The sequence below is a fragment of the Ochotona princeps genome, chromosome 17, assembly GCF_030435755.1.
Source record: "Ochotona princeps isolate mOchPri1 chromosome 17, mOchPri1.hap1, whole genome shotgun sequence".
Lineage (NCBI taxonomy): Eukaryota > Metazoa > Chordata > Mammalia > Lagomorpha > Ochotonidae > Ochotona > Ochotona princeps.
Window position 1 is genome coordinate 54597372 of NC_080848.1, and position 23563 is coordinate 54620934.

Sequence of the window (23563 nt, forward strand, 5' to 3'; positions counted from 1 at the left end):
CCCTCCCAGGCACCAGCATGGAGCTGGATGGAAAGTGGAGCTGCTGGGACCTGAACTGGCGCCCATATATGGGATCCCGGCGCTTGCAAGGCAAGGATTTGGCCAATTAGACGTGCTGGGCCTAAGATTTATTTATTTGAAGGAGTTGACAGATCTTTAAGTGGCGGCAGTAGCCAGGTCTAGGCCTGACCAAAGCAAGAGTTTTCTGAGGGTCTTCCACATGGCTGGCAGGGTCCTAACTGTTTTGGCCATGCAGTACTGCTTTCCCAGCCTGTTAGCAGGCAAACTGTGGCACTACACTGACCCCTAAATTTGTTTATCTTGAATTGGCAAGACGCCACCTTAGACTTTTTGTAAAAGTGTGTTCTTATCAAGGTGACCTGTAGTATGCTTAACGTATATAGATAAGGCCGTGACAGCATTTCCTCTGCTGACCTGTTCAAGCCCAGAGGGATCCTGGCCAAACACACCCCTCACCTCACACCCAGAGTCCCCATAGCTCACTTGTCTAGCCTCGCAATAATTTTTTTCCCATCAGTGTTTGTTTTCCAACAAATCGAGGTTAATCTTGTTCAAAATTTGCTAGATTTGCTTTTTTTTTGCTGTCCCTAAATAAAGCTGTTAGGGTTTTGCTTTCGTATTTTCTTTGAAATTTTAAAATTGACCTTTTGTAAAATTCTGAAGTGAAAATGATTGAGAGACTCACTTGTGAAGTGCATTAGGACTTTGCAGTTTTCTGTCTCTGAAGGAAACAATGTGGACTAGTTCGGAAACCGTGCTTGCTGTGTTTCCATTGCTTTCACAGCCCATGAATGGCTTTCTCTGTACACTTGCCTTTGTGCAGTTGGAGGTTCGGCGGATAGGCAGCCTGGAATACTGGGATCCTTTCTAGGAGTCCCTGGTGGCCTGACCAGAGACAGTGTGCACGACCTGAGAGCCGACGCTGATTGTTTTGTCTCTGTGTTGGTTGTTTGCCTACACAGTGTGATGTATTTAAAGATTCCCTCTAAAGCAGCGACCGGTGTGACGTGTGAGCCCAGGCTTCACAGTGCCTGCGGGTGTTGTAGGCGGAGGGCCTGGTTTTGTTGTACTCAGCAGTCTGTGTTGGATCTGTCAGCAGACCAGGTCCAGGTAGCTCAGGAATCCAGACACAGCCTTGCCCCACAGGGGCAGCTTTCGCCTCAGTGCCGTAACAGCTGTGCTTGCAGTTATTTGAGGAACAGCTGGAACACAAGTTCAGACAGCAATAAGAAAAAGCTAATGAAATTTGAATGTTTTGAGTCCTCTCCCTGCCTATTTTTACCTTAGTGTATACCTTCCTTTCTCCTCCACCCCCCAGCTGACTGCTACTGGAAATGTTACACACTTTCTGAAAGTTCTCTTGATGTTGTCTATTGGACTTGAGCAAAAGTGTTTTCTGATTGAGCTTTCCTCTTCTGGCCAGCTGCGGTACAGAGGCTGGTGCTGTGGGAAAGTTTGTGGTTTGGATCCCCTTGGTTTGGGGCAGTGAGTAGGAGCCTAGGACATCAAACAGCGAACGGAAGTCCTGAGCCTTCTCCAGCTGAAGGAAACGGAGAGCAGCGGAGCCCATGAAGCATCAGAAGACAGAGCCAGTGTCTGGACTTCACCTGTGGGCTGTGTGGAGAGCCCCGATGCCAACCAGAATGCCAGTGGTGAAAAGGAAGGGCGGGAAGCTGAGGGCCCAGTGCCATGAGCCTACATTTAGGGAGGGAATGAAATAACAGTGCCTGCAAAATTAACAAACAAAAGCCATTCAAAATTTCGGAAGGAAATTACAGAACTTCAGGTGAGGCTCACAAGGGATTTAAATTGCAGACAAGATAATGATTTCAGTGATTACAGAGGGATGTTGAGGAATTCTCCCAGCTAGAGGGAAAAAACAAGTCAGGGATATGGGGTAGGGAGAATATTCAAAGAAGGTATCAAAGGCATAGAGAATTGATTGTTGATTGAAAACTTCCAGCATATTTGAGAAAATATTTGAGATAACAGATTTCATAAGCGTTACAGAAAATGCGCGTCTGAATGGTGAGTGCAGAGTAGGGTAAATAATTGTAAGTGTATTCTTGGACAGAAACTATAAATCATCAAGACTGAAAAGAAAATGTTAAACAACAACAACAAAAAAAGACCCCAGAGAGGAGCTGGCATTGTGGTGCCGAGGGCTGAACTGCTCCCCGTAACACATGTCCCATGTAGGTGCTGGTTCAAGTCCCAGCTGTTCCACTTCCTATCCTCCACTAACGTACCAGAGAAAACAGCAGATGATAACCCAAGTCCCTGGGTCACCACACTCCTGTGGGAGACCCTGAAGAAGCTCCTGGCTTCGGCCTGACCCAGTCCTGGCTACCACAGCCTTCTGGGGAGTGAACCAGTGGATGGAAGATCTCTCTTTATCCCTCTATTTGTATAACTCACCCTTTTGAATAAGTAAAAACATAGGTAGGTAAATTAAAAATAGAATTGCTGAGAGAAAAAGCAATTGTGCTGAAAGGAGCTACCCCATAAGCACAGACGATGCCAGAAGAGAATTAAAATCTCCAGAATGCATGGGAAAAATAATTGTCAACCCCTAATTTTATATGTGGTTGAGTTAGCAGTGAGGAAAAAACAGATCCCCTGACATACCACAACTAGGGGCATTTGCCTCCAATCACTAAAGGAACTGAAAGAGATGCAGGTTTGTGAGAAGGAAAACAAACAGAGAAATTTCTTCATTTATGTTAATTTATTTACTTGAAATTCAGAATTAGAAGGCCCAGTGTGGTGGCTCAGTGACTAAGTCCTCACTTTGCATGTGCCAGGATCCCATGTGAGTGCTGATTTGTGTCCTGGCTGCTCCACTTCAGATCCTACGCCTTGCTTCTGTGCCTAGGAAAATAGCTGTAGATGGCCCAAGGACCTGGGCTCTCCCAGGGGAGACTCAGAAGCAGCTCTGGACTCCTGCCTTCAGACTAGCTCAGCTCTAACCACTATGGCCATTTGGGTGTTGAACCAGTGAATAGGGGATCTCTGTTTCTATCTCTCTTTTTTTTCTGCAAGATTTATATTTACTGAAAACACAGATTTACAGAGAAAAGGAAATACGAAAAGAAAGATCTTTAATTCGCTGGTTTGCTGGTTCACTGGTTCACTTCCCAAAGGCCACAATGGCGCGAGCTGAGCTGACCTGAAGCCAGGAGCCAGGAGCCTATTCTGGGTCTCCCACCCAGGTGTAGGGTTCCAAGGCATTGGGCCATCCTCGACTGCTTTCTCGGGCCACAAGCAGGGAGCTGGATGGGAGGCGGAGCAGCCAGGACTGCAACCGGTGCCCATATGGGATGCCAGCACTACAGGTGGTAGCTTTACCCACTGTGGCACTGGCCCCAACACAGAGTCATTACATAGGAAAGAATACAGAACCAGAGACCAACAAAGCTGTTTAAAGAAACAAGACAGAACAAAGGCCCGGTATGGTAGCCTAGCTGATAGCTTCACCTTGCACATGCTGGGATCCTGTATGGGCATCAGTTCTAATCCCGGCAGCCCCACTTCCCATCCAGCTCCATTTGTGGCCTGGGAAAGCAGGAGAGGACGGCCAAAGCCTTGGGACTCTGCACCCATGTGGGAGAACTGGAAGAGGTTCCTGGCTCCTGGCTTCCGATTGCTCAGATCCGGCTGTTGCGCTCACTTGGGGAGTAAATCAATGGATGGAGGATCTTCCTCTCTGTCTCTTCCTCTCTGTATATCTGACTTTCCAATAAAAATGAAATAATTAAAAAAAAAAAGACGAAATAACACAAAACTTTACCCACATTAGCAAAAAGATTGTTTTATTTGTAAAGCAGATATACAGAGAGAAGGAGAGAGAGAAAGCTCTTCCGTCCACTGGAAGCTGAGCTGATTTGAAGCTAGGAGCCAGGAGTTTCTTCTGGGTCTTCTATTTGCGTGCAGGGTCGCAAGGCTTTGAGCCAGCCTTTGATGCTTTCTCAGGCTGGAAGCAATGAGCTGGGTCAGAAGTGGAGCAGCCGGGACAGGACTGGTGCCTGTGTGGGATAGTGGCCCTTGTGTATGGAGGATTCTTCTGTACCACTGAGCCAGCCCCAACATTGCTGCTTTTAAATGCGTGGAAACTTGTGAAAAATGGGTTATAATGTTAGTGTTTTGGCAACTTTTCTGCTGATAGTGTCATGGGAGTTATAGGTCTGGGTCATCGCCAATTCTGAGTGGGGATAATTGGCATGGGGTGATGTTAAATACATAAGTTTGAGTTATGATAACTTTGTAGGGTCAGCAGTGAATTAAATATCCTTAGGGGTAGGTCTTTTTCTTTTAAAGATTTATTTTTATTTGAAAGTCAGATATACAGAGAGCAGGAGAGGCAGAGAGGAAGATCTTCTGTCCGCTGACTCACTCCCCAAGCAGCCACATGGCCGGAGCTGAACCGATCCAAAGCCAGGATCCTAGAGCCTTTTCCAGGTCTCTCATGTGGCTGTAGGGTCCCAAGGCTTTGGGCCATCTTGCACTGCTTTCCCAGGCCACAGTAGAGAGTTGGATGGGAAGTGGAGTACCCAGAGTATGAAGCGGTACCCATATGGGATCCCGGTGTATGAAAAAGCAAGAATTTTAGCCACTAGGCTACCGCACTGGGCACAGGGATAGGTCTTGTGGTCCAGTGGCTGAAACTGCCGCGGGGGACACGCACGTCCGCATTGGGGCGCCTGTTTGAGTTTTGACTGTTGTGCTCGGATCCGTCTTCCTGCAGGTGCTTGGGCCGCTTCCACCCAGAAGGGAGACCTAGATGAGTCGGCTTTGGCCAGGCCCAGTGCTGGCTTTTGCAAGCCTTTGAGCAATAAAGTAGTGGATGGAAGATCACTCTTATTTTGCCATTCTAGTAGAAGAAAAATGAAATAAACATTTAAAAGAAAACCCTCTAAAGTATTCCGAAAGTAATAGTTTCTTTTTTTATGTATTTAATGAAATAGTTTAACACTGAAATAGAGTTCATCTGCACCTGTGTGCAGGCTGCACGTTCTCACTGTGATTCGGTGTCTGTGTCTTCAGTCCGTTGCTGGCTTAGTTCCATTGCCAGGCCTAAGCACATTTCTGAAGTAGAGCCTTTCCCCTTAAAATGCTGCCGTGCACTCTGCATTTATGTTGGTAGTTGTGGTAAGAGACTTGTGTGAAACTGACGAGTGTTAACATTTCTTTTAGTTAAAGAAATAGTATCACTGAGTTTGCTCCCCCGTGACCGAGGCTGCTGATGGCTAATTCTTAATGACTGATAACAGTGATGTCTTCATGACTTCAGCTGACATTGAAGGTAGAACAGTGAACTAGAGTTTCACCACTGATGAGAGACTGAAGCAAAGGATCGCTGTCACTCTCCCGCCTGGGCACACACGTGACCAATCCCGTGTGACCGTGGGACTTGTATGGAGGTTGGTGGAATCTGCAAGTCAGTTTTTTGCAAAGATGAACAGTTTTTACCCCCTAAGTATGACTTTCACATGGATATTAAAAAGGTACAAAAAAGCAGTTAAGATCTAAGCAGAAGTAGACTGGAAAAAGTTTTGTGAAAAAACATACTTACCGTCTAGAACATGTGCTTCTAGAAGGAACCAGTTTATTTGGAACAGAAAAAGATATTGCTGAAGAAGGAATACTGATCACTGACAAATGTATTTAAAGGCACGTGGGGCCAGTGTGGTGTAATAGCCAGCGTATCCTCTGCCTGTGGCACTGGCATTCCCTCATGGGGCATCAGTTCGAACCCTGGCCGCCCTGCTTCTGATCCAGCACCCTGCTAATGTTCTGGGAAAGCAGCAGAGGTTGGCCCAAGGCCTTAAGCTCCTGCACTCATGTAAAAGACCTGGAAGAAGCTCCAGACTCCCGGCTTTGGACAAGCCCAGCTCTGGCCATTGCAACTGTTTAGGGAGTGAACCAGCATGTGCAAGACCTGTCTCTCCCTGTCTTTCTGTAACTCTTTCAAGCAAAATAAACTTTTTTTTTTTTATTTTTTTTTAATTTTTTTTTTCTGAAAAGTACAAATATCTTTTTTTTTTATTGTATTGTTGTTGACAATCTAAGCAAAATAAACTTTTTAAAAAAGATTTACTTATTTATTGGAAAGGCAAATTTACAGAGAGAGACCCAGACAGAAGAATCTTCCGTCCGCTGGTTCACTCAAGTGCCTGAATTGGACCAATTTGAAGCCAGTAGCCGTTTCCGGGTCTCTCATATGTGTGCAGTGTCCCAAGGCCTTGGGCCATCCTCTGTTTCCCCAGGCCACAAGCAGGGAGCTGGAAGGAAAGTGGAGTAGTTGGGATATGAACCGGCACCCGCATGGGCATGCAAGGCAAAGACTTTAGCCACTAGGCTACTGTGCTGGACCCAGAGGTGATTATTTTTTTTTGGTAGTTTTTTGTTTTTTTTTTTTTGTATTTGGTGATTATTTTTAATCCCTGTTTCCCAGATGTGGCAACTTCAGCCAGAGGGTTAAATAATTTGACCAGGTTCATTGAGCCAGCCATGGAAGAGCCAACATTTCATTCTGAAGTTACTACAACCCTAACCACTTTGGGAATAGGCCGTTAATGATTCACATCTCACCTCTTTTTAAACTGGTGTAATTTTGCATGTTACTTCAGAACGTAATGCCTGCTTTTTTCCCCGTAGAACATGAGCCTGCTCCGCTGACTCCCTCACTGACGGAAGGGCTTGTCCTTTTTCCCCTCAGAGGACCTGAAGAGACAGAATGCAGTGCTGCAGGCTGCGCAGGACGACCTGGGCCAGCTTCGGACACAGCTGTGGGAAGCTCAGGCCGAGATGGAGACCATCAAGGCCATAGCCACCGTCTCGGAGAACACCAAGCAAGAAGCCATCGACGAGGTGAAGAGGCAGTGGCGGGAAGAAGTGGCCTCGTTGCAGGCTGTCATGAAAGGTGAAGACCAAGAGCAGTTTGCGGGTTTTCTGCAGTTACAGATTCTGGTGGTTGTGAGAACATTTTTCATGGGGCCTTATAATTTTTTTTAAAGATTTATTTATTTTATTGAAAAGGCAGATGTACAGAGAGGAAGAGAGACAGAGAGGAAGATCTTCCATCCGATGATTCACTCCCCAAGTGGCCACAATGGCCGGTGCTACGCTGATCCAGAGCCAGGAGCCAGGAACTTCTTTCCGGGTCTCCCACGTAGGTGCAGGGTCCCGATGCCTTGGGCCATTCTAGACTGCTTTCCCAGGCCACAAGCAGGGAGCTGGATGGGAGGCAGAGCTGCCGGGATTAGAACCGGCGCCAGTATGGGATCCCCGTGTGTTCAAGGCGAGGACCTTAACCACTAAGCTATCGCGCCGGCCTGGGGCCTTATAATTTATACCAAGTTTCATTTCTGGCTCTTTATACTACTGTCTTCAAGATGTCCTGTCAGATAAAAGAGAATCCCTGCTTTTAAGCCTCACCCGCGAACCAAGGTTTTAAAGATTTTCCCATAGAAGTGAGGCAGGTCGTGTGGGTGAGAGGAGCCCTGTGGGGACAGAAGGGTGCCGACCTGCAGCGCGGTCTCGCCCATTACAGGAGGCTGTGTACACACGCCGCCTCGAGGTCATTACTGCCCTTCCGGTTTATCATTGCCATATTGTTTAGTTTTTTAAGAAAAAAATTGCCTTTGCAGGTGAAGTCTTCCACTTCACTTAGACTTTGTGGGTCAAGTGTGGTTATTCACAGTTGCCATATATGAGACAGGAACATATAGTTTATCAATTGGGCACATGGGCTTCCTGAACAAAATTGGGCTCTTTTTGTAAGGAAGGAGGAGTGGGAATTAATAGGTGGCCAGCAGTTATGTGTCACATAATTAACATAACTTAAGATTCTATTAAAGATATAACTTAAGATTCTATTAAAGATACTGGTGTTTTATTGAAATGAAACCTTTTTATAAGACTATTGTACTTTTCTCAAATTACAGTCTGGGGTTGCATTTGAATGTTACGGAAATATATCCCCTTTTGTGCCCTTTTAGACAGTGAGATTGGTGTAATATGTTACAGTTGTCTTGGGAGCCATAGGGTGGTGTCTGAGAACATAGATTTTGGTGCTGGTGATAAGTGTGAAATCTTGTGTGTGTGTATGTGTGTTCTTAAGATTTATGGATCTATTTGAAATGTAAAGTTAGACATTTCCATCCGACGGTTTACTCTCCAGATGACCTTCACACCCACACGCAGTGCTGGACCAGGCTGAAGCCAGGAGCCAGGGACTCCATCCAGGACGCGCCGTGGATGGCTGGGGCGCAGGGGCATGGGCCATCTTCCTCTGCGTCAGCAGTGGGTGCAGGATACAGGCGGCTGCCTAATACCCTGTACCACAGTATGGCCATAAGTTTGCGTTCTAGCTCTGCTTCCTGCTTACGAGAACCTGGCCAGACTGTTTAACCTTTCTTAAATTTTCCTCGTGTGTAAAGCAACACATGGCACACATAGATTATGGTGAAAGTTAGAGATGATAATTTAAAACCCTTATTTCTGCAGATTTTGAAAACTAGAAATGTGATGTATTTTTTTTCTTAAGTAGTTTTAGAAATTAGCATAAGCTCCTCAAATAATTTAAACAGTTTTGGTGTGTACGGAGCCTTTTATTCACCACGTGGAGACATGAAATATTTGGTGATGTTTTGTAGAAACAGTTCGTGACTATGAGCACCAGTTCCACCTTAGGCTGGAGCAAGAGCGAACGCAGTGGGCACAGTACCGCGAGTCTGCAGAAAGGGAGATAGCTGATTTAAGAAGGAGGCTGTCTGAAGGCCAAGAGGAGGAAAATTTAGAAAACGAAATGAAAAAGGTACGAAGGAAATGTGTTTCTCTGCACAAATATGTGTATGCAAGTGCCAAGTGCTGTCGTGGTTGTGGTAGTAGTTTTGTGTTCTCTCTAGAGGAATGGTTTGGACACACAACATAGTGTTCGATAATGTGATGCCCCCATGCCCAGGGTGAACCCGTCGTCGATGCCACTGCTTGACAAGGTCCATCCTGACCATTGTACTCCACACTGAGCTTGCCTGTTGCCCTCTCTGCGCTCACTAGCTTCCTGATTCCCTTTATGGCACTCTTTCCTTTGCACCTGGTACCTTATAATCTGTGGAGTTGACCTATCTATTTTGTGGAATGTTTGCTGCCTTTCTCTCTTGCTAGAATGATAGCTCTTGAAACCAGGAAACCTAGACAGAGAAATAGTACACATCAGCTGGTTTGCTTCCCAAATGTCCCCAACTGCTAGGGTTGAGTCAGTGAGTCAGTCTGCAGTCAAGAGCCAGGAACTCTTGTGTTTCCCACCCGGGTGGCAGGAGCCCAAGGTCACGGACCATCATTTGCTGCCCAAGCTGGATCTGCACTGTGGAGTAACCAGGACCCAAACTGTCACTCCAGTCTGGGATGAAGGCGTCTCAAGTAATGGCTTATCCTACTGACCCTAATTTTTGTGTCCTAAATGCCTAGAGTAATGTCTTCTAGAATATGTATGTTCCATATTGATTGATTTGAAGGGCAAAGTGACAGAGTGGGGAAAGATTGATCAGTCAACCTTCATGTACTGGTTCAGTCCCCACGCGAGTGGCAGGAACCCACGGACTTGGGCTGTCATTCCCTGTCTCTCGGGCATGTTTGCAGGAACCTAGATTGGAAGTGCAGAGTAGCAGTTACTTGAACTGGCACTCTGAAATGGGATGTGGGCATCCCAAGGACAGACTCAGACTACTGGGCCACAGTGCCTGCCTCGACAAATACTATGTGAAATTTTTTTTTTATGATTGTGGCTGAACTGAAATTTTAGAACAGGTTTTATTTTTCTTCTTTTCCTCTTTATCTCTTGGTTCCTGTGTAATGAATATAACACATAATGTGCTTGAAAATAGGGCTATAAGGCATAAGGTGTGATTTTTAATCACTGAGAAAATTTACTTTTCAATTTTTATTGGTTTGAAAGGCAGAGAGAATTAGAGATCTTCTCTCTGCTGGTTCATTCCCAGATGCTTTCAGTGCTGGGCCCGGGTGAAGCCAGGAGTCTATTACGTTGTTTTGTCTGGGTCTACCATGTGGGTGGCAGGGATCCAGTTACTTGTGTCATCAACTGTTGTGCTCATTAGCATGAAGCTGGCATCTGAAAAGGAGCCAAAAAAGAGCAGGCACTCCTGGCAGGGTGATGAGTCCTGCCAAGTGCCCATCCCTATTGAGAAAACTTAGAAAGCCTTTGATTAGTTTGGATCAATGGCCAGAGCTGAGCTGATCTGAAGCCAACAGCCAAGAACTTCTGCTAGGTCTCCCACATGTGTCAAGGGTCCCAAGGCTTTGGGCCCTCTTCTTTTCCAGGCATTAAGCAGGGAGCTGGATGAGAAATGAAACAGGCAAGACACAAAGTAGCACTCATAAGGGATGTCAGCACTTGCAGCTGGAGGATTAGCCAATTGAGCCATCACATTGATCCCAGTTGATCCCCCCCTGTTTTAATTACAAAGTAAGATATACAGAGAGGAGGAAAGACAGAGAGGAAGATCTTCCGTCCAATGGTTCACTGCCCAAGTAGCCACAACAGCTGAAGCTGAGCCGACCTGAAGCCAGGAGCCAGGTGCTTCTTCCAGGTCTCCCACATGGGTGCAGGATCCCAAGGCTTTGGGCCGACCTCCACTGCTTTCCCAGGCCACAGGAAGGGAGCTGGATGGGAACCAGAGTAGCCAGGGTATGAATCAGTGCCCACATGGGCTTCCTGGGGTGCAAGGTGAGGACTTTAGCCGCTAGGCTATTGTGCGAGGCCCAGTTAATTCCTTTTTAATCCATGTTTTGAAAAGGGAATTTAGAAAACTGTGTGGAGCTTGTATTTTGTTTGGTTCATTAAGATGCTAAAAACAACATAATTTTTTTTAACAGATTTATTTATTTTATTACAAAGTCAGATATACAGAGAGGAAGAGAGACAAAGAGGAAGATCTTCCGTCCGATGATTCACTCCCCAAGTGAGCCGCAACGGCCGGTGCGCGCCAATCCAAAGCCAGGAACCAGGAACCTCTTCCGGGTCCCCCACCCGGGTGCAGGGCCCAAAGCATTGGGCCGTCCTCGACTGCTTTCCCAGGCCACAGGCAGGGAGCTGGATGGGAAGTGGAGCTGCTGGGATTAGAACCGGCGCCCATATGGGATCCCGTTGCGTTCAAGGCGAGGACTTTAGCTGCTAGGCCGCGTAACCGGACCCAACAACATAATATTTTAAAATTGCTTTTGAAATAATTGAATGGAAGCCTTTAAAATTTTTTCAATTGGGGCTCGGCAGCGTGGCCTAGTGGCTAAGGTCCTTGCCTTGATCCCATATGGCCGCTGGTTCTAATCCCGGCAGCTCCACTTCCTCTCTATCTGTCCTCCTCTCAGTATATCTGACTTTGCAATAAAAATAAAATAAATCTTTAAAACAAAAAAATTTTTTTCAATTGACCCAAAAAATTTCTTGTGGGATGTCATGTGGTTTTTCAACACCTGTATACGTTGTGATGTGTTCAAATCAGGTTAGACTGCCTCAAGCAGAAGCCTTTTTTCCCCTAAGATTTTAGAAAATGCAGGCTATAGTTTAAGTATAAACAATTATTTTAATAGTGCCCAATAACTCACATATGGGTTAAGTGCAGTGGCTCAATGGTTAAATCCTTACCTTGCAAGTGCCAGGATCCCATATGGACACTGCTTCATATTCTGGCTGCTCCGCTCTCCATGCAGCTCTCTACTTAGGACCTGGAAAAGCAGTGGAATACGGCCCGAAGCCTTGGGACCCTGCACTCACGTGGGAGACCTAGATGAGGCTCCTGGCTTTGGACCAGCTCAGCCCCGGCTGTTGTGACCGTTTGGAGAGTGAGCCGGCAGATGGAAGATCTCTCTCAGTGTCTCTTCTCTTCATAAAATCTTTTCTTTCCAATAAAAATAATAATACAAAAAAAGGAAATTATGAACTCTTTAACTTAGTAACCCAGAATTATAAGTATTATGTCTATTTCCAGTTACATACGGGCTTTTTTCTAACTTAATCATAAAAATTTGTCATGGTCAGTCTGTTTCTGCTACTTCACATGGAAGCATTGGGGACTGCTTCATTGTGAAAGCAGTGCATCATTTAACCGGTCGATGTTATAAATGCTAACACAGCACATGGTAGGATTATGTTAATTTTTAGTAAAGGGATGAGTCAGTATTTCTTAGAAAAGCAGTCAGTGAGTAAGTTGTGACATTTACTTCTCTCTCACCACAGGCCCAGGAGGATGCTGAAAAACTTCGATCTGTTGTGATGCCCATGGAGAAGGAAATTGCAGCTTTGAAAGATAAACTGACAGAGGCTGAGGAGAAGATTAAGGAACTGGAGGCCTCCAAGGTTGTAGAGCTCTGTAATCCATGTGTGTGAGACCCTAGGCTCTGCTTTTATGCCTTGACCAAAATTAGAATCACGGAGGGTGAAAACACTGTGATTTAGACTGTGCATCTCAAGAACCTTGTTTTCTCTAACATGCCCACATGCGCACACACACGAAGAAAAAATACCCACTTCAGAATGGTTTTGCCCTTAAGGACGTCTTGAATAATTGCAATAACGATGCTTTGTCCCCAGTGACCACTTCACAGAGTTTTTTTTTATCACCATGAAACCAAGTCTCATTCATTGTTTCCTTGTTTTTTTTTTTTAATCAAGGAAAATCCTGTTCAGAGCTGACTTTTTTTCAGCCCCAGAACTTTCAGAGTATGGCTGACCTTGTTGGCCATAAAGACCCAGCAGAGGAGATACAGGAATCTTAAAAAATTTTTAATAATGGAGAAATGAAGTAAGAAAGCAGAAAAACTGAGAAAAGACAAAAGAACAAAGTAGGACTATAGAAGCCAGTGAGACTGTCTCAAGTTCGTACGATCTGATTACTCACGACGACGATCAGATTGCGTTTTTTACATGAGACGTTTTTATAAAAGATGCACTGAAAATAAAATCACAGGGTGAAACTGGATGTAGAGGAAGAGAGGACCTAGGCCAGCCAGGAGCGGTCCCTGCCCCGCCTCCCCTGTGCACTGAAACATGTGTCCCACCCACCTCCCTCCATACCTGACCCTTCCCACCCTCATCAGAGGCCCCCATGGGTGCACATCCCTCTCAGCTGTGTCAACAACATTTAAAGGAAAACATTTAAAAAATTTTTTTAAAGAAGGAATGAAGGGAAGCTATACCTATAAGTGATTTCCCAATGACAGTTGATATAGCCAAGTGCAGTGTCAAACAGGTCCTTCTTTTAGGTAAGAGCTCAGCGTTTCGTAGCCTGAGGAACCTTGGGCACATTGCTGCTCGTACTGTACTTTGATTTTCTCCTCTGTCAAATGGAGATAACTACCTCCACTGGAAGGCCACTATGAGAATCATTTATCAAGACATATAAACATTTAGGATAATGTAATATGATACATTACTTTTCCCAACACTCCTAGAATAACACATTTTGAAGAACTGATATTATACAACTCTATTATGTTATATGGTTATTTACAATAACATAGTTAAGATGCATGGAAAAAAGCATTCATGGGAAAAAAAATGACAAGATACTTAGGTGGTGGATGTTTGGGGCAGTAGTTGACACCACTGGGTGCCCGTCTCCTGTCCCACTGCCTGGTTGGTCCCCGTTCTGCTTCCTGCTGATGTGCAGGTGGGCACCCTGGGAAGCAGCAGATGAGGGCTCCACTGGATGCATTCATCCGCAAGGGAAATCTCATCTGAGTTCCCCGTTTCTCTCTCCAGCCTGGACCAGCTGTAGCTGTTGGGGAGTGAAAACAATATAAATCTGAAAGATTATTTTAAAAATACAGGAGAATATGGTTTCTTTGAAAGATTTGTTTATTTTTATTGGGATGTCAGATATACAGAGAGGAAGATCTTCCATCCGCTGGTTTACTCTGCAATGGCCGGAGCTCAGCCAATCCAAAGCCAGGAGCCAGGGGCTGCTTCTGGGTCTCCCAGGCGGGTGCAGGGTCCCAAAGCTTTGGGCCGTCCTCGACTGCTTTCACAGGCCACAACCAGGGAGCTGGATGGGAAGCAGAGTCATCAGGATTAGAATGGTACCCATACGGGATCCTGGGCGCATGCAAGGCAAGGACTTTAGCTGCTGGGCTACTGTGCCTTACCCAAGAATAGGAATATTAACTCAGGGGTTTAGAAAAAAAAACAGTATCAACTGAAAATAAACGGAATTAACACAAGTAGAAATTAGTGAAACAAGATAGCAGAGAATAAGAACATTAAGAAATTCAAAATCTAATATGACAGAAATATCTCTGGCTTTTCAGCAAAAATGAAAAAAAAAAATCTTTAGAAAATGAAGCCAACATAACTGAAAATTAGATTTCTGGGTAAGTACTACGAATAATGTTACACCTCTAAATTTGAAAATTGATGAACTAGAAACATTTCTAATAAAAGATAATTAGCCAGTATTGTCCCAAGATAGGATAGGAAAGCTGAAATAGTAAATTTTTAAAGACATTTCCTTGTTCAGTTGAAAGGCAGAGCACCAGAGAAAGAGGGCGAAGCAGAGAGAATGAAGGAGGCCCATCTTCCCTCCACGTGTTCACTTCCCAGGTGACTCCAACAGTTAGACATGGGCCAAGCCCAAGGCAGGAGCTAGGAGCTCCATCAGGTTCTCCCCCGTGGGTGGCAGGGGCCTGAGCACTTGGCCCATCATCCACAGCCTCCCCAGGCACGTTAGCAGGGAACTGAGTCAGGTGGAGTTGCCAGAACTTGTGGCAGCACCCTGGCACAGGAGAGCAGCCTAATAAGTGACAGCTCAAGTTGCTGCACTGCAGTGCCAGTTCCTGAGATAGTCGTTGTGAACTAACGCGAATGCAGAGTCCGAGTCTTTCTGCCTTCCCTTCCTCAGAGACGTCAGATTCCGTTGGTGTACCAGGTCAGGTTTTCCAGACCTTCTGGAAAGGGAATTCTTAGATTTTAGTAATTTATGAATTTTATAAGCTCAGAAAACAAAAACTATAGCTCCTAGGATTTGTGCTTCTTCATTTATAAGCACATAGCAAGGTAGTGTAAGGGAATTACGGGTTGGGGAATAAAGTATCAGATGTTCAACAATGTAACTAAAGAAAAAGGAAAAGGAAAAAAGTCATGACTACGTAGGATATATTCTCAGAAATTTAAGGGTGGTGTTTTACCAGAACATTTTTGTGATATGTCTCCTGAAAGATTGAGGGAGAAAAACAATATACTCAAGTTAAGTTCAGAAAGGCATTTGAGTGAATTTCAGCATGTACTAACTTAGTGCTGAGCAGCCATCCAGGAATGACAGGAACATTGTGCAGAGAGGCCCAAGCTCGGAAGTGTGCAGCTTGTACTTGTGGTCTCACACACTGCATTTCATGAAGAAAAGAAATGTGAGAATGTGGGAGAGCTGAACCTGTGGAGATTGGCCATGCCAGAATGTTCCAGGACGCACATCCCGTTACTAGACCCAAGAAGAGCTGAGCAGGTTGGAAGTTACTCCAACAAGACAACAGTGTTTCTGTAACCCAGTCTGTCCAATCAAAGAACGCTGTTGGGAAAGAGTCTCAATAAAACCAAACAAAAACGAAACCCCCAAACTCTGCCTTACTTAGCCATGCACCTAAACGTGTGTCTGATCTTGACAGAATGTTATAAGCCATTATTCATGAAGAGTTGAACACCTGTGTTCCTGCATGAAGACACAGAACATTGTAGGTAAAGCAGCATCTCCCCCAATTTCATTTATAAATGCACGTTCTACTCAAAGTGCAACAAGGGTAACTACACACCTTGATAATTAGATTCTATTAGTGATGCAGACAGGCCAAGAGTAAGGATTGTATCTCACAAAACTTTGGAGAAGACAAGGTGGGGAGATGTGCTCTATTTACCCCATGAGAAGACTTTGGAAGTGACACCACTGTCACTGGTTTGTCAACAGATTTAGAAGTAAACCGGTGGACGGGTGAGGCAGAGTGGTGAGCCCAGAAATAGAGCTGTTCTCAAGGATGTGGGAACTTGACCCAGGGTGGGAGGTGTTGCAGGGCAGTGGGGGAAGAATGGCTTGTTTCACATGTTTTCAGACTGATGAGTTACAGCCATGGAATCAAGTGGAATTGGCTTTCTACTTTATACCTCACAAGAATTAATTTCAATGACTTAAGAACCCCAGGCTGAAAAGTAAACCTTTGAAACTTTCAGCTACTAAAAAAAAAAAAAAAAGAGTACTTGTTGGCACACAAAGTTTCTTAAGTAGGACAAATACAGTGACTATAAAAGGAAAATTGACAAATTTAGACACATTAGAAAATAAAACTTGCTAGGTGTTAAGATACTGTGTGAAGAAACCTGGGAACTCACAGTGACAAAGCTCACATCCCAAATAAAATGGTCAAGTTCATGAAGGACAGAGGAAAAAACCAGGTGAATAATATGAATGGCGGATTCCAAAAGCAGCTGTGGTCGAGACAGGGAAATGAAACTGAAAGTGGGCTTCTGGTTTACCTTAACCTAGTTGTGAGCCTCCACAAGCGTGTCACCTTGGCCCACCACGGGAGCGAGCTCGGCTTGGCAGTCCCGGCGACTGCGGTGACCTCAGGCCCTTGTCGCCTCCCTCCGCACTCGCCGGGTAGGTGATGATACCATCTGGGTTCTTTGGGACAAGGAGATTTCAGTGTTTTCTCCCCGGATCTTTATCACGTGGTTTTGACTTGGGTTGTTGTGGGTGTGCGTATCCAAGGAAATTGAAATACTATGCCACCCTGCTGCCACCATCTTCCCAGAGTTCTGCTCAGTACTGGACGTTACCTTCGTTGCAGAGTGGAATTTAGTTCTCAAAAGTGAGAGTTGGGAGAATGAGTAGTTATTTGCTACCATTTCCTGGCCATCCTGAAGCCGTCCCAAGTTTGCTAGCCGGGGAAAGGTGCCTCCATGGTAAGCACGCAGCCACGCTCGCCGAGTATCTTCTGATTGGCTGCCAGCCCGCCGTTAAGCAGCTGCCAGAATCATTTGAGTCTGTGACTAGTGTTGTATAGTGACCGAGCAGTAAGGATAATGTGATAGAAGATGAAAAGACATCAAAATGACTTTGAATTTGAAATTTGGGCCAGGCGCTGTAGCCTAGCAGCTAAAGTTCTCGCCTTGCACATGCCCAGGGTCCCATATGGGCCCCGGTTCTAATCTTGGTGACTTCGCTTCCCATCCAGCTTCCTGCTTGTGGCCTGGGAAAGCAGTCTAGGATGGCCCAAAGCCTTGGGAGACCTGGAAGAGGCTTCCGGCTCCTGGCTTCAGGTCAGCTAAGCTTTGGCCATTGTGGTCACTTGGGGAGTGAACCAGTGGATGGAAAAATCTTCCCCTCTTTCTCTCCTACTCTCTGTATATCTGACTTTTCAATTAAAAAGAAATTGAACATTTAAAAATTAGACATTAACTTTGAAAAATTCTTGATAATTAAAGTTTAAAATGGGCAATTTATGTGCCAGGATAAAACAAGTCATTCTATAGACATTTTCTCGGAAATGGTTGCATTTTTCATTATGATTGCAAATATTTCAACTATTGGACTTGATTTTTTAGATATTAGACTTGGTTAATATTCTGAGTATTATAGTTGCTCAATAGCATATAACAGTTCAATGTTCTGCACCGGACTTTCAAATTTGTGTGGTTGCGGAATAAGACAAAATACTATTTTTCCCACCATGACTTCCTCTTTTAATTTCCATGAGTACATATATTGAAAATGCCTCCTTTGTTTATAACAAAGGCATTTGTAAGTCAAGGAAAAGCAAACTTATAAAGAGTATGGTACCATTTTTGGGCTAGAAATTACAACTGTTTTTAAAAAGCCAAACTTGTTTGGTGTTACTAAGTGTGCGATATAACAAGCATATAGGAATATTGCTCTTGAAATGTAAATTGGAACTACCTTTTTGAAAAGCACTAGGTGGAATTTTTTTTAAGATTTATTTATTTGATGTCACAGTTCTAGAGAAAGGGGGAGACATCTCCCATCGCCTGGTTCCCTTCCAAGATGGTTGCAAGGGCCAGGCCCGGCTAAAGCCAGGAGCCAGGGCCGGTTTGCAGGTCTTCCATGTGGCTGGGAGATGTAGCTCTCAGGGGCCTGCCTGCATTGTGTTGTAGCAGGTAAAGCCATTGTGTGTGAACCCTGCATTCCATATGGGCACCAGTTCCTGGTTCGTGTCCTGGCTGTCCTGCTGTTAATCCACCTCCCTTCTAATGGCCTGGGAAAAGTGGTCAAAGATGGCCCAAGTGGTTGGGCCCCGCCACCCGTGTGGGAGACCTGGGAAAAGCTCTTGGTTTAGGGAACCAGGATATGAAAGATCCCTCTCCTCTCCCTCCCTCTCTTTGTGTTTCTAACTTCCAAAATAAATAGATCTTTTTAAAAAATTATGTAAATAACAATTTAAGTGAAAATCAGTGGGCTTGTTTTCAGAGTACGCCAAGTACTGTTATTCCTAAATTAGTGTGGAAAAAGTCAGTTTGACAGGCTTGTATCTCCTTGCAGGTGAAAGAACTGAATCACTATCTCGAAGCTGAGAAATCGTGTAGGACTGATCTGGAGATGTACGTAGCTGTTTTGAATACTCAGAAGTCCGTGCTGCAGGAGGACGCTGAGAAACTGCGGAAAGAGTTGCACGAAGGTAAACACCTGCGCTGTGTCTGTACTCGGTCTCCAGGAGCAGCGGAAGTGGCTCTGATGCTGACCACTGAGAAGCAAGTCCTAGGATGCTGGTGTGCCGTTGCTGATGGAGTCAAAGCTTTGTGGGTGGTTTGGATGATCTCGGGGAAAGCTGAGGCTGTGGCATTACCAGAGATACTCAGTTAGTGGCTTCTCTTTGTACTGTGGTGTCATTAAGCACTTCACAAGGCATGAGTTCTAAGAAAGATAAAATTGAGAACTTCCAGTTAGACTGCTTTTGCCCCCAAGCCCCATTGTGTCAGTGGGGCGTTACAAATAAAAAAGTACAAATAGGATCCAGAGGACGGACAGTGCAGGCTGCAGCCCTGAGGAATGTGCCTGTTTTTTTTTTTTTTTAAGATTTTATTATTGGAAAGCCAGATATACACAGAGGAGGAGAGACAGAGGAAGATCTTCCATCCGATGATTCACTCCCCAAGTGAGCCGCAACGGGCCAGTACTGCGCCGATCTGAAGCCGGGAACCAGGAACCTCTCCGGGTCTCCCACGCGGGTGCAAGGTCCCAAAGCCTTGGGCCATCCTCGACTGCTTTCCCAGGCCACAAGCAGGGAGCTGGATGGGAAGTGGAGCTGCTGGGATTAGAACCGGTGCCCATATGGAATCCCGGCACATTCAAGGCGAGGACTTTAGCCGCTAGGCCATGCCGCCAGGCCCGAATGTCCTGTTTTTAAGGGTGATTGTGACTTTGCTTGCCTGGTGCAGGTCGAGGCTGTCAACTTCTGCCTTCGGTTCTTACAGTGAGTTATGGGTACTTGGGGTTTTAAAACCTTCTGAGTTGTGGATTCCTTTGGTAATTTTGTGAAGCCTTCTCAGAATAATGAATTTGATACACAGAATACATACAATTACAAAAGAAGCTAATATTATCAAAGTCATGAAAATACTTAGCTTTGAGACTTAGGATAGAGTAATGAGCGGACTATTTCTGTAATATATTCCATAACAGGGTCCAGCAGCAAGTGTAATAGCTCTGTAATTTTAAAGCACCTGATGGGCATAAATGAGGCAGTAAGGCACCTGCGTCAGCTGTAATGAAATCTGAAAGAAGCTGACATCTGTTGGTGACAAAGTCATAGGAACTATTTTATTACTGCAGTTCATTGCAGGAAAATGATGAACTGGTTGGAGGATAATAGAAACACTGTTTTCTCATTCAAATGTGAAGACCTCTTGATGTCTTGCTTGTGGCAGGTTTGGTGATGGAGTCCTACAGTGAATACTCATGTTTCGAATGTTGCAGAAAATATAAACTTAATAATTCAGATCTGTATATTGAGTTATATTTTCAATTAGTGGAAATTTGGAGTGATAAATCTGTAGAATTATTTTATGGCATGTTGTAAAAGTAGTAAGCTTTTAAACTTCAAGTGGATCTTTGGCCCTCAACGTCAGTGTTCAGATGTGCTGTTACCATCACAAGATACCCGTGGTGTCAGAAGGTTCAGTGGAAACAGAATAAATGTTTAAATCGTGTGTCCATCTCTTACACAAATAATGTAAATCATTACGACTGTTAAATCTTGAAAAAAGTATGAGAAGATTGATGAAAATGAAAAAACTGCTGAAGTAATTCCCGTACTGAGACACACCAAAAAAAAAAAAGACTTTAAATGAAAATAAAAGAAAAATTGAACAGGAGCTTAACAGTTTAAATGGGGGGATTAGTTGGTGACCACATTGGTACAATTAAGTTCTGTAGGTGTTAGAATACAACGTTGCCAGCAGGTAAGGGTGATATGTTATTTCTGTTCTAAGTATAGATAGGCTTCTTCCTCCTGAGTGAAGCGTTGAAAGGTAGGTAAGTACTTTTCAGGTAGTCAGGCCATTTGCACGTGATACAGTAGGCTGAGGCGGTGTAAGGATGGCAAGCCAGCACATTTCCAGTGCAGGAGGCAAGATGGAAAACTGGCTCCCTGGACCTAAGCCAGAATGCTGGGCTTATCATATGAGCAGTAAGGAGTCTTTAAAAAAAATTGTTTTTCTACTCTTAAATAACAGGTTTATGAAGCATACTCCCCGTGCCAAGTTCACCCTTCTCAATTTCTTAATTCACTCTTTGTTTTGTTTTAATGCATTCACAAAATTATGCACTGTCACCATTATCTAATTCTGGGACATTTTTCGCTACCTCATAAAGAATCCCTGGACTCATTTGTACTCGTTTGTAGGAATTGTCCTACCCCAAGCACCTGACCGTCAGAAAGTTCTCTGTAAGGTTTGCCTGCCCATTTTAAACCGATGAGTGATATCAGTTTTTTGTGTTGGAAAGTTCCGTTTAATGGTGTGTGCACAACAGAATAGGGAGGACACGGCTGAGGGCAGGAGCAGGGAGCTCCTGTTGCAGTCATCTGAGTCCTCAGGGCTGCTGAAGGCTGGAGCCACAGGGCAGGGCTCACTGCACGGTCGGCGGATTGCAGGCTCTGTCGGAGCTGTGCTGGATAGGGGAAGGTTAGGACGGGCAAGTCGTTCTCTAGAGTAGGCGAGCGGCTAGGTGGTGCCATCTCCTTTTTCAGTAACTGTTGGCTGAGCCGCTGCGTATCAACAATGCACACTTTTCCTTTAGTCTCAATGACTGAAAACCAGCTGGACCCAAGGATTCTGGGAGACAAGCGTAGCATGATGTGTGAACAAGAAATAGGCATGGTTGCTCACCTTTTACTCGGAGAGCAGTGTTTCTCCAAGTACATCCCTAGGGCACTCACTGCCTGAGGTTTTTTTTTTTAATGTTAAATTTTGGAAATGCTTTTATTATGTGTCACCTCCATTCACATAATTAAGACCCTGCGATGCAAATCATGTGGTTAAAAAAATCTTAAAAAATTCTGTTTAACTGAAGGTAACTAAAACTTGGAGACCACAGAAGTCTCTGTCTAGTATGTTCTTATGTTCTTAGGAACACACTTTGGGAGACTTTGTTTAGAGAGATGGTGTGGGGTTGGATCCATACTCAACCACAAACTGCGGGGCAGGGGCAGAATTCCAGACTGAAGCGATAAGCATTGGCTGGACCTGGTCTAGTAGCCATTTTCTGAAGAAATTGCCTACCATTAAAATTCAGTGTTTCTGATTGGGGGCTTCCTAAACAGTTTGCCATCTGTTGGAAGAAGAGCGCCAGCAACATAACCAGTTAAAACACACGTGGCAGAAGGCCAATGACCAGTTTCTGGAATCTCAGCGTTTGCTGATGAGAGACATGCAGCGGATGGAGATCGTGCTAACTTCGGAACAGCTCCGCCAGGTTGAAGAACTGAAGAACAAAGATCAGGTGAATGGCAAATTCTGGGCTTAATTGCTTTGTCAGTGACATCCCTCACACATAGGACTGCGTTAGCCTGCCCGGGGTAGAGATTGAAGCCAAGACCAGACAATGGGTGCCATCCTAGAAAAGGTAACATCTGGGCCAGTACCATTCTGTAGTGGGCTGGCCCTCCATCAGTGGTGCTGGCATCCCACATGGGCACCAGTTTGAGTCCTGGTATGCCTGGAAAAGCAGCAGAGAATGGCCCAAGTGGGAGACCGCAAGGGAGCCCCTGGCTTCAGACTGGGCCAGCTCCAACTGCTGTGGCCATTTGGGATCTCTCTCCTTTCTCTGTAATTTTGCCTTTCAAATACAATTTTAAAAAATAAATCTTTTTAAAATATGGTGCCCATAGGAACAAAGGCAGCAGAGAGCATCACAGCCTTATAATTTAAAAAAAAATTAAAAGAAAAAAAAGTAACAGTTGCATTTGATGTATTTTGCGTTGCAGTTTTAGAAGTGGCCTTGTGGGGCAAGGGCAAGGGCACCGATCTTCAAAGAGAGCAGGGTGCAGCAGTGCACGTTTCTGGGAAGAATTTTCCCCAGTGCTGTCCAGTTGTGCCAGGGTTCCCAAGCTGTGCCAGTCCAGGCCAAGTCTGTGGTGACCTTGTTCTAAAATCTTCATTGGAAGGTGACAGGATGGTGGTGGAGAGGCTGTACGGTGTGAAAAGCCAGGTGTCCAGAGTGTTGAACACCCAAGAGCCTTTTTGTCTTTGAAAAAAATTACTAAAATTACACAAGTAATCTACACATGCATTCTCATTACAAATTTTTTTTTGTTTTAAATGCAAAGTGAGGTGATCTTGTGAATGTGAAGTGGTCAAGAGAAAATCTTTGGGATTTTTCACATTTCCCCATTCTAGAAGTAAGTTCTGTAGGGAGTTTTCAGGACCAGCTCTGTGTGTTCATGTGTGAGTTTGGGGTTTCTGTTTCCCCATGATACCTGGTATCAAACTGGACACTGATGCCATCATATATCCTCTAAGTATTGTCCTGGGTGTGTTTTCATCACAGTCCTGTCTTGTTAACTGGTGGCGGGGGTGTACCGTAAGTGATATAATCTTTCTCCTGTGGACGATCTACACGTCCCCTGAAGTTGAGTCAGCTCAAGCAGTGTTGCGGCTCGGTATCTTGTGCCATGTTGGGTATGAGTGCATGTAATCCCACATGAGAGCTGCCTAATTGTGTTCACTGCTTTTCTAGGTATTTTAGGATATATATTTACTATGGGGCATAGGTTAAATCTGATGTTTCCTAAGCTTTTTGTCTGTTAACTCTGATTCGTTCACCTTGTAGTAGAAACCGTTAAGGGTTTAGATAGCAACGTACAGCTCTTAACCTGCCTTTCTTGCTTCCCCTGAAGACAGTCTAAACTGAACTGAGATGGTCATTTAGGGCGTTTATTAATGCTTACCAAGGTCTTACTCTGTGGACATGTTGCACTAAAACTTTACATGTAAAGCTTTATCACAAGTGCTTCTCAAAGACAGAAC

At 44.7% G+C, this 23563-nt stretch overlaps 1 protein-coding gene across 1 annotated transcript in view; it reads left to right on the forward strand.

The window, feature by feature from the left end:
* RABEP1 (rabaptin, RAB GTPase binding effector protein 1) overlaps positions 1-23563 on the forward strand; it is an 82392-nt gene that overhangs the window by 26894 nt on the left and 31935 nt on the right. The window contains exons 3-7 of the mRNA XM_058675243.1: positions 6740-6943; positions 8679-8839; positions 12278-12397; positions 18579-18714; positions 21859-22037. Coding sequence (XP_058531226.1) covers positions 6740-6943; positions 8679-8839; positions 12278-12397; positions 18579-18714; positions 21859-22037 — 800 coding nt within the window. The remainder of the gene's footprint in view (positions 1-6739; positions 6944-8678; positions 8840-12277; positions 12398-18578; positions 18715-21858; positions 22038-23563) is intronic.